Raw genomic sequence first — 11,784 nt, 5'->3', positions numbered from 1 at the left:
GCTGCAAAGCACCAAGGTTCCTCAGAATTGGCTGCCACACTTCAGCCAGTGTTGACAGGGGAGCTGAGCCAGGAAATCACTTCCTGTCCACGAGGAAGCTCCCCGAGAACTACTAGCATTTGAAATAATAGCAAACAATAACAATAATATTAATAACAACCTGACTGTCTGACAGTATCTGTTGGTTTTAATAACTGTGAGGTCTCTTGAGGAGGAGAAGAGAGAACTGAGGTTAGGAAGGCAGGGAGGAGAGGGGAGGGGGAAGGAAACAGGAAGAAATGGTGGGAGGAGTGGATAGGAGAGAAGGATTGATCTGAAATGTTTCAAGGCTTCTGGCTTCCCACTGGGCTCTGAGTTCAAGTTTCAGAAATCCACAGTAGTGTTTTGATGTTCTAGAATCTTCTATGGGCCCTTCACATTACTTGGTCGGGCAGCGAGGCTGGCAAAGTATGCACACTGGGAAGGGTCACACTGGCCAGGAGGGCCGGGAGGGCCAGGAGGGCCAGGATGTCCAGCTGGTCCTGTCTCTCCTTGAGGGCCAGGGCTTCCTGGAAGTCCATCTTTTGCATAGCCAGGTTCCCCAGGTTGGCCTAGCCAAGGAAGCAAAAGAAATAGAAGGCAGTTCACATTCAGAAGCAGGTTTATATCCAGGAATGAAATAGCCCTGTACTCTTTGTGTTGTGAACTAGGGTTCAAGGTGTACTCAGAGAGAACAGCCTCTGTCTGGTGCTCTAGACACAGAGAGAGAACAGCCCCTGTGAGCATCAGGCAGAATGGCAGCTTGACAGGCAGGAGGGTACCTCCACTGTCTGGGCTAGGGAGGAAATCCTGACACCATGGAGGAGAAACAGAAGGGCAAGTCAAGCCCCTTGGGGAGCAACCCTTCCACTCAAGTCAGATGAGAATGCAGGACTCTACACTCTTACACAGTCTAGTAGACAAATCTGAATTCAGAGTGGGACACCAACACAGCCTAGTGAGCCTCAGCACAGTGCACCTCCTCTTACAGGGAAACCCAATGACCCCACATAATTCAACATTGAAACTGTCTGGGATCTTTTTATCATTCCTCAACTTTATCTACATGTTAAACCTGAACCATGTACTTGAACTATATTATTCTGTTATACCAAGTATAATATATAGCATCCAGGACATACATAATTGGCTATTATACAGTCCACAATTTAGAATGAGGGAATATTACATATAAATAAGCCTCTAACCCTACATTTACCAAGTGATATGGTATCATATGTAATTAATGTAGCACCCTCTTTTGCCTCAACAAATGGGAAGCTTGGTGTTATGTGTGGTGGCCAACTTGAGCACGTTACATTCTACTTTACTTCTTAGCACTTTGTCAAAATAGTTCTTAGAAAGTAAGCAAAGAGTGAACCTTTCCATTGTGACTGCCTTTAGAAATGTGGAACTCTGCTGATGCTCTGGCGAGAGTCATTTAGCGCGCACCCCTGCTTATGAGAAGCCCTTGGTTCAGCTGTGCCAATCATTCCTTCCACTGAGATGCACTGACGATGGCCCCTGATTCAACCTCACCTGGTACAACCTGCCAGGTATTCTATACACACCCTCGTCTAGACGGTTCTGCTCTGCCTTTCTACAAGTTCTCCTGTTTCAGATCGGTATCTATAGGAGTCAGCAAGTATTAAACAATATTTATATGAAATAACCATCACTAATAAAAGTAAGAACACATGTCCTACTGTAGCAAATTTGGAGCATCATAGAAGGATGAAACTAAAGGTAAATTATATATAGGTCAAATGTTCATAAATGATCCAGAGTAAGCATAAAATAGTTCAATTTAAAAGGTAGATTCCTCAGGGCTGAGAAAAGAGTTTGGTGGTAGAACACCCATGAGGCCCTAGGTTCAATTTCTAGCACTGCCCCCCAAATGAATATACACATATGTACACATACATAAAAACATACACACACATGATAGTGAGGTAAAATTTTGAAGTCTGGAGCTGAGAGTCTTCACCACTCACCCCTCTTTTCAGTGAGTCAACTGCTGCCCTCCAGACTCTTCTGGCATAGCCATCAGACATAGGGGGAAGATCGTTCCTACTTCCCCAGTTATTACCAGGCTTCCTACAACTGCTCAGTCCCAGGAGGGCTGACCTTTGGCTGAACCTCTGGCTAAGGTTCCATGGGCATATTCTGAGAAATGTTAATGGGACATGAAAAAGTGTGGGATTTGAGAAGATGAGTGTCACCTTGGCTTTGGAGTTCTTAGCACTTAAGGCCAGCTAAAGTGCAGAGCGAAAGTCCTAAGGAGAGATGCGTCTCCAACATGGCCAGACTCACTTAACATATGCCAATATCTCTCTCTCCCCTAGGACCATTTCTTATGATATTTAGTCATTTGTTATTTTAAATAGAATGTAATAATTCTGTATATTGATGTGGTGTGATGTGTTTTATAGTGAATACATATTTATATTTAATGCATATGTGTGTGCATCAAGTGATTGCAGTACTGGTAGATTAAATCCCCTTGGAACTAGAGTCACAGATGTTTGTGAGCTGCCAGGTGAGGGCTAGGAATTGAACAGATACTACTCCTAATCTCTGAACCAAATATTCAGCCCAACAATATGAATTTTGGGGGGAACGTGGGTACAATATCTAATGAACAAATTGGAGCAACTAGCTTCTGCATCATCCCAAATATTATCATATCTTCATGTTGGAAATGCCTATATATTTTCTTCTGGTTATTTTTGAACAGTAAATCAGCCATTGGGACTTTTGGTTTAGAGGTATGCCTCAGGTCTTGAAAAATATTTCATTAAACAACAAGTTCTCTGTTTCTCCTTAGAGTGGCCCAGCTCCTCCTCTCTTCCCACAAGGAGACGTACCGCTGTGTGCCCCTGTCTCCATGGCTGGTGTTCGCCAAGCCTGACACTCTGAACCTTCATACCTGGGATTCCAGGGGGACCCATCTCTCCTCGGAGGCCAACTCCAGGTGTGCCAGGGTCGCCTTTGGCTCCTCTTTCACCTGATGGGAAGAATACACATCTCGAGTGGTGGAGACTTATGACGAAGGTAGAGACAGGGAGTCCCAACTCTGTGCCACTGGTGTAGCTCAATTATCACTGGAGAATTCCACTCACATCAGCCTGTTCACACATATTCTTTCCGTAAGATACTCTAGTTCTCATGCACACACACACACACACACACACACACACACACACACACACACACACTCAGAATACGCACATGAAAACACTAAAATAAATAGATGCTTTCTCATGAACAAATCCTCAGATACACTTGTTTACACACATACACGTTCACTCAAGCATCTATCTATCCAGTTACACACATATTTACAAATATGCACTCAGGAGCAAATACAAAGCACACACCTCTACACATACACACTCACCAAACCACAGGTATCCAAATTCATACACCCCAGAACTCACACACGTGTGAGTCTGAATGGGTGCCCTCATGATTAGTGCACTTGTCAGTGTACTCAAAGCTTCTTATCTGGACTTTCATGAAGAAGGAATGGTGTTGATAAATAAATGTATTCAACATACTAGGTGACGTGGGCACATACAGTAAGGAGACACAGCTCTGATCTAATGAATACTGAAATCTAGTAAGATAATGAAACAGGGTACGAGGAACATTCCATAGAAGATAGATGATAAATACCATCCTTAAAATAAACAAAAATTGACACATACATGACATATGTCCTGGGGGCGGGGGGGAAGAAGAGATCATGTTCTCTCCAGAAATATTTGGACCCTAGCCGATTTAAGAGCTTACAGGTGTAATTTAACTGGAATTACCACTGTCAATAATACCATGGGAAATACTATTACTTCTACCATTAGTATGAATGCTAAAGCTAATAACACAGCTAACACCAATTCTACCGCCAGTGTTGCCTCTAACAATTGTGATATTGCAAACAGAAACAGGAGCCCCAACCAAGAACACTGGAATCTCTCTTTCAGACTATTTTACTAGGAACTAATATATTTTGCTACGTTGTTCCCAAAGTATCTCCTGGACACAACATATTTTTTATAATCTAAATTTAAACTTTTCTGGCTCCTAGATTTTTGAGCAGTCATCTTAGTCTTTTGTGACTGTTGTTTTAGGGTTTTAGATTTATTCATTTGTATTGTATACTTATGAATGCTTTGCCTATGCATGTGCATTTTTAACACATTTCTGCCTGGTACTTGAGAGGAGAAGAAGAGGGCAATGGATGTCGTGGAACTGCAGTTGTGAGCAGCCATGTTGGTGCTGGCAACTGAACCCAGGTCCACTCCAAGAGCAGCAAGAGCTCTTAACCACTGAGCAATCTCCCCAGTTCCTCAGCTTGACTGTTTTAACTGCTACACTTGGCCAGTATCCTGCCACAGTCCACTGTAATCCATTAAGTATGCTTCCCATGGACACGGATTTTGTGTATCTTGTTATATGAATGAACAAAACTACTCAGGAATGCACAAATTTAACGAAAACCCTTTTAAACGGAAGAAATGCCAAAGGGGATGAGTTGACAGCTATAAGGATATGGGAAGTCAAAAGAGAAGATGTTAGGTTTATCTGTCTCCCTAGCTTAAGGTCACCAAAATGAAGCCACAAGTCCACCCATCATGAGGAACTGTTCTGGAAAGATTGGAGTCTGGTCCTTCCTGGTCCTGCTTGTGATGACTGCTTGCCTGCAGGGAGAGTATTCTGACCCACTTGCCACTGTGCAGCTTGGGACAGGCTCTTCCTCTTGAAGGAGAGCCTCCCACTGTCCAGATATCCAGTGATTGGATAGGTTACCCAGCCAGAGAGCCAGACAGTGAGTGACCATTTTAGCTGCAGCTCAAAGCCATTTGGGCTGGACTTTAAAGCTGGGCATTTACTATCCATTGCCTGGAGATTAAATGTCATATCACTCAGTCAGTTCCAAACTGGGTGGGGGAGAAGAAAACATTTGCATCACTCTTGTAACTCGATCAAAAAAGATGGAGAGAAAGCAAGAACGTAGGGAAAAACAGGTTCAGTCTTCCTGGCATAATTTCTCAAAACTGTCAAGTAAGAAATTACTGAATGTATGAGAAAAATTACAAGATGCCAAAATTCAGTGTTGCTGGGCTGATGGGGATAAAAACAAGACGACTAATGTAGGGTCTGCCAGGTGTACGCCCCACACTCTCCTTCCAGTTTCTGAAATGCTGTCTACTCACCTTTGGGGCCCATTGGTCCAGAGGGTCCTTCCAGACCTCCCTGGCCTGGACGGCCTGGCTCACCAATGGGGCCTGACCGGCCTGGAAGCCCATCTTTTCCAGGGGGTCCTGGGGGCCCAGGTCTGCCTTGAGAGGACTTCATGTGTGCTGGAGGCATCTGGGCCAGGAGGTAGGCAAGTTTTGCTATGGAATAGGAAGAGCAGAGAAGTTCATGAAGAATGGATAAAGGGCGAGGGACAGAGTGGCAGCTCAGTGCAAGCTGGATGTAAAGAGATATAAACAACCGGCTAAAACAACAGGGGATAAAGACAAAGACGGTTCGTGCATACACACTCTGACTGTGCACGCCTGAAGCATCAGCAGCAGTAGAGATCATTAACGGTATTATCGGCAATGCAGTGGTAGTGCTTCCAGCAGCACTAGGATTATTACTGTTTGTGATAGCAGCAGCAGTAATAGCAGTGGCTGTAGCTGCCATTTGGAGAAACTGAGGCCTGGGATGGGATGTGTGAGTGGCTCACACAAACCTATTTAGTGACTTTTATCTTTTGAATCTCAAGATCCCCATCTACAACTGAAGAGCCAAATAAGCTGCTGATTGGAGATGCTTACAGATCTGTGATATGAGCATTACAGAATCATTGTAAAACCCAGAGCTCCAATGGTGGGCGGGCTCACTTCCTTCTTGGACAAGGGAGCCAGCGGTTACCTAGTGGCTAGCAAGAGCCACCTAAGTTTCTATAGTCAGAGAGTACTGGATGCAAATGCCTGTCCAATGGGTGGAGTGGCTAGGATAATGACTAACATTTTGTTTGGTAAGACTAAAGAAGAGGTGGGATTCCTCACTGCCTCACTGACGCCCTCAGCCATTGCACCTCTGCAAGGCGCAGGGGTCTGTGGAGGCTACCTCGGTGACCTTGGCAGTTTGCTAAACTTGTCTGAGTCTTGATTTTCTTATCTTTGGTGGAAGTCAATATTTCCTCCTCAAAGACTGGTTTTTTTTAATGTGTTGAATTTTTCATTTTCTTCTTTCTAATCCCAAGGTGACATATATCTATATTTTCAATTTCTAGTCCTAGTTCTTTTCTTTCCCCTTTTTTTTTTTTTAGATTTTTTTGTTCTTTTTAAATTTTATTTTATTTTATTAATTTATTTGGATTACAACTCCACTGTTATTCCATTACTTGTATCCTCCTGTTCCTCCCTCCCTCCTGCTTTCACCCTATTCCCCTCCCTTAGGTCTATGACCAAGGGGGACCTCCAGGGACTCATTCCAGTCAGTATTACCAGATCCATTACAAACTAGTGGTTAACACTCCACTAGGGCAGAGGCCATGCTGCCATCACTGATAACTTTAACTGATAACTCTAGAAGTAGAGCTTGGACCTCCCCCACACAAGTCCTCAGACCTGCCCCATCCTGTGGGGCTCACACTCTCTCCAGCCTGCCTCCTGCCTTCCCTCACCGCCATCATCCCCAGCCCATCCATGTTCACCTAGATTATAGAGGGGCAGGGCAGAGGGGCCACTTCACTTCTACACCTTTGTATCCAGGGCAGTATGAATGTGTGAGACACACAATAACTGGGACATGGGACAGGTGAATGGAAGCACCTTTCGTCTCCTCTTCCTTCACGTCACAGAGTTATTGTCAGCATCTTCTAAGCTTTTTATCCCAGGGAAAAAAGAAAGGGTGGCTACTAAAGAGGCCATGGTGATCTAGTGCACAGACAACTGAGGTTGTGAATCCCAGGCTTATATTCCAGGAGCTCAGGCTCCCTGCTCCTCATCATTTTCCCAATATCCATGCTGCCTCACACGGTCATTACTAGGCTGTCATGGACCATGTGTTAGAGCTCCGTGAACCCTCCAGAGAGAGGAACCCCTGTACTGCTGTTAATGCTGCCACCATTCCAGCGTTCCACTCCATCCCCTACCTTAAAGCTATCTGAGGCCGAGCCTCCACTCCTCTTTCAATGTCCTCCATACCAAAAGGAAATTACAGAGGGCAGGGCAGTCATCTTGCCCGTCTCCTGACTTAACACTCTCCCTGGAGCTCAATGAGGTTCACTGCAAGCCTTCCCAGAACACTGATTAATTAGATACATGGCTGAAGGCACAGAAAGCATAGATGATCCCCACACAGCAGATGGCAATATCCAATGTCATTATTCACTAGGAGCCATCTTGACTAGAGGTGACCAGGTGGAGGCTGCAGGGCCACCTCTGAGGGAGGCTCTGGAGAGTAAGTAAGGTTGAGCCCTCAAGTTACTACTCAAGCCTGCTGCTCCGCATTAGCCTGCCCCTGGGGTGCTGTCCAGTTCCTTCCTGATGAACGCAACAGCTGCTCACTGGAGAGCTCATCCTGGCAGCTACAAGGAAGTCCAGCCACTCACCTTCTAGCTGCTTCCCAAGCTCTTCCTGAATGAGGCGCCTCAGGGTGTCAATGGATGGAGATTCGCCCTAGGAGGGAACAGAAGCAGATTTACTCATCTTCCCAGGGACTCTCATGGAAGACCCCTGTGTCACTCCCCAAATCTAAAAGCCTGTGAGCAGCACAGACTTGGGCAATGACACCCTCTGTCTAGCCCAGCTCACAGGTGCAGCCCATTTCTCTCCACTCTGTAGTTCAGACCATGCCGTTACATTAACATGGTGGCTCAGACCTTGTGTCCTCAGAGCCACAATGCCCTTCCCTCAAGACCCTTATATCTTCTTTAGTTTATTTCCTCCTGGTACAAACCACTTTCTCATAAAAACAGCCCCATACTGGGCCTGGGCAGAATGGCCCCCAAAGCTTGCCCATCTCCAGAGCATAGTTTATGGGCTGCCTCCTATGTGAACTTGAGTTTGACTCTTCTGGTTGGTATCTTGTCCCTATACTTTCCAGGGCCAGTTCTATCCTGTTCAAGTCCATACTGGCCACTAGCAGGCAAGTTATAAGTGAAAGCTAAGGAAAGTTATCCATAAAGGCTGTATGTACCCACATACAGCCTTATCTATAGGAAAGGTGAACATGCACAATGTGACATGCATGGCCTCAGAAGGGCCTAGGGAAGGATTCTCTACATCTTATCAGGGTCACCCTTTCCTGCTTGACTCCTGTGGGGTAGTGTTATCCTCAAGAGTGGGTCCCCCATGCTTCTGTCAGCCCAGAACAGTGCATGGAATAGATCCCGCCCCTTTGTTGTTTTATTCCTCTCTGGCCAGGAACCTTTGTAACAGCCTCAGATGTTCCATTGCTCCACACAGCACAGGACACAGAGAGCTTGGCAAGGCTTCGTGGGGGTTTTACGTGCCAACTGAGTTCTTTTTGATTTTTCCCTGGACCTGGCCAAGGGGCCAGGCTCTGGGCACCAAGATCCTTAGAGCCACCACAACCAGAAGCAAGTGACGAGGCCACAGAGTATCAGAGCTGGCAGGGACAGGAGTGGCCATGCCTGTGCTTAGGGAACATAAAGCTCTCCAGATGACTAAGTGGGGTGCTAAGGAGACAAGGTCCCAGGGCCTGGACATCATCTCCATCAGACTTCAGCTCCTGTTCTCTAACTGACAACCTGTGCCTATGATCCAAAGCAGGCTACATCAGGAGCTCTACCACTGGAATGGCATATGTGAAAAGAAAGCAACTAGGCTTTCTGCTTACATTCACTGCCCAGGACAGCAGAGAGAGGACTGCCAAGGCCTGCAGTGAATGGATAGTGAACCACCTATGAGGCTTGTTGAACCAATGAGATCCCATTGGGTGCCAAGAAAGAAGAGATTTACAGCTCAAGAAAATAAGCCTTGAGACTCATCACCCTTAGGGCAAGGCACGACAAAGATGAGTATCTGTTTCTGAGCATCTCTTGAGTTCCATGCATCACATCATTTCATCCTAATAAATGTGAGTAGTGTTTTCTCAAGGATAGGCTCAGAGAGGAGGTGTGCTCTGCCCCTGGCTGTATAGCCAGTCCCCAGAAGCCTGGTGTCGGCATGCTGTGCTCCCCAGAGGCCACAGACTCAGTTCCCCCTCCATTCTCATGAAATCTGTGTCTGAAATCTTATCATCATCCTTACCCGCAGTCCGGGAAATCCTGGCTGGCCAGGCGGCCCTGGGGGGCCAGGAGGACCACTCTCCCCTGGTTGTCCTTGGGGACCCATTAGGCCAGTATGACCCTTGTGACCTGGGGTTCCAGGGTCTCCAGGTTGGCCCTTCCCACCTGGTAGTCCTTTGTCACCTTTGATCCCGGGGTCTCCCTAAATAGGAGAGAAGAATATCAGCAAGTGGGGTTTGTGTACAAGTCAGGAGGAGAACTTCTATTTTTCAAACCCATCCCCAAATAAGCCATTAACAGGCCTGTCATCATAGTAGGAGCAAAAACTACTGACTGGCACTCTCACACCCCTTTCTCCAGTTGCCAGCACTGATGCTACTTATGAGGGACTATGTGGAGAAATCGACAGGCATCATTATTATATGGAAATTTCCAACTGTAGAAGAGTGTTCATTCACAGCATGTAGAAGTTGAAGACGAATAAAAGCATCCACAAGTTTGCTCTGTGGGCATAAAATGTTGTGAGATGCTCCATAAAGTAGTTGCCTGTGAGGATGGCAGGGATGGGTCTAGAAAGATGACTTCATTGTTTGCCACATGATTATGAGGATCTGAATTTGGATCCCAAGCACCCACATAAAACCAGGTATAATTGCTTACATCTGGGGGCATAGATAGGAGGAACCCTGGGGCAATCTCTGGGTTCAATGAGAGAACCTATTTCAAAACAATATAGAGAAGAGTGATTGAGGAAGACACCTAACCACAGGCCTGAACATGTACACATTCACAGATGTATTCACCCACATAAATGTGTGCCTATGGATACAACATACACACACACTTCCTTGTCCTAGGACAAACTGCAAGTGTGCATCCTTAAAAATGGCTGTCCAGCTGTGGAAGTTGAGGCCAAGCTGCCACTCCACCCGGGAGAGGTTTTGGCCTCTGTCAAATAGAGAGGACACTCTACTAGGTCAACAGTATGCCTTCTCTCACGCCAGTGGGTCCATGGAAGATTGACAGGCTCACTCTATGGTGTATACTCTGCCTGCCCCTTCCCCACAGTGTATCAGAGTCTGAAGTTCTGTGTCAATGACTTGGGGCACAGCCACCCCAGGGCAGGCAGCCCAATCCTTGCCCTTATATACTACTGTGTGTCTGGCCAGCAAGTCTGGGTGGATACTTATGTCTGAACATGCAACAACCATGCTAAGGCCCTTCGAGCACAGTGGAACCACAATTACTGTGATAGCACAGAAAGAGAGGGCAGGAGAAAGGGGGAGTGCCAAGGTGGAACCAAACATGTGGAGTTGCCATAGGCATGGCAGAAGCCTCTGAGAAGGAATGGGGCACGGTTCTTAAATGCCACTATTACGGTGTGCTAAAACAAGGAATGACAGAACCACGGTAGAGGTGAGGAGGGGTAAAAGTGAAGGCACATGCATATTTGAAATGCCCTCATCTGTGTACACAGACTCCAGGATGCAAGACAAGCATAGGGGAAGGGGAACTTTCAGGTGAGATGGGAGCTATGCCTGATTCCACTGCCTTCCCTCTCGTCATTTCTGTTCTCTAAGCAGCTCCCTGCATGGCTTTAAATTCTTCAACAATAATCAAAATACCAATGACATTTTACATTTTAATTTAGGCAAACCCAAGGGAGCTGCTCCAGTTTTCTAGATCTGGTGCACTTCGTAGGGTCTCGAAAGGTGCTGGATGATCTTGGATTCTGAGCTATAGAACAGCCTGTTCCTGAGTTACCTGGATGCCAGGTACCATCACTGCTTTTCTATTCTACAAGCCCATATTACTTTCCAATTAAAAGATCTGCCTCCTATTTTAGACATCACAAAGATGAAGGAATGAGGAATCTGAGGGCTTGGTGGCAAGGTTCCACGGAACCACTTAACAGGGGATAGGCAAGCTCCCCAGCTATTGATTGTGTATGAACAATTTCTTCCTGTCTGTAGGCTGAATGCCCTGGCTCTGAGCCAGGACTCCCGCCCGAACTACTAGGCAATCACTCTCAAGACCCCTGACCAACACTCTCAGGAGAAAATCAACCCAGTGGCAGGCAAGTACAAGGCTCCAATATTCAAGATCAAAGAGCCACAGGACGGTGGGAGCAAAGTCATCTGAAGGAGAGTCATGAAGGGGAGGCAATAATGCCAGAGATCACTTTCATTTCTCTCTTCCCAAGCTGCGGGGAAAGCCTGCCAGCTCGCTACCCATCCAACTTGTGAAGAAAGCTGAGATAAATTCTTTGCAGGACCATGGAAAACAAGCATGGGCGGGGGTGGGGGGACCGGATACAGTCCATGTAGTGCAACATCACGACAGCTGACCAGACACATGACTGTGGGTAATCCAGCCATGTAGAGCGCTGAACGGAGTAAGAGCCTGCGAGTGTGAGTGTGGCAATGCTCCCTGCCCCCTCCAGCACTTCTGCAAGAAAAATGACTCTCCCCTGTTGGTTTTTTGGAGAAATGAAATGTAAAGAAAGGCTT

The 11,784-nt window shown here is 46.3% G+C and overlaps 1 protein-coding gene across 1 annotated transcript in view; it reads right to left on the bottom strand.

Moving 5' to 3' along the window:
- Nucleotides 1-318: 318 nt before the first annotated feature.
- Nucleotides 319-11,784, bottom strand: part of Col22a1 (collagen type XXII alpha 1 chain) — a 217,055-nt gene continuing 205,589 nt past the window's right edge. Inside the window, exons 61-65 of the mRNA XM_051159567.1 lie at nucleotides 9,297-9,476; nucleotides 7,634-7,700; nucleotides 5,238-5,420; nucleotides 2,948-3,025; nucleotides 319-590 (exon numbers count right to left, since the gene is read on the bottom strand). Coding sequence (XP_051015524.1) covers nucleotides 403-590; nucleotides 2,948-3,025; nucleotides 5,238-5,420; nucleotides 7,634-7,700; nucleotides 9,297-9,476 — 696 coding nt within the window. The 3' untranslated portion in view covers nucleotides 319-402. The remainder of the gene's footprint in view (nucleotides 591-2,947; nucleotides 3,026-5,237; nucleotides 5,421-7,633; nucleotides 7,701-9,296; nucleotides 9,477-11,784) is intronic.

This window comes from Acomys russatus, chromosome 17, assembly GCF_903995435.1.
Source record: "Acomys russatus chromosome 17, mAcoRus1.1, whole genome shotgun sequence".
In the NCBI taxonomy this organism is placed as follows: Eukaryota; Metazoa; Chordata; class Mammalia; order Rodentia; family Muridae; genus Acomys; species Acomys russatus.
The sequence above is the reverse complement of the archived record's forward strand: the minus strand, read 5'-3'. Positions and strand labels throughout refer to the sequence as shown.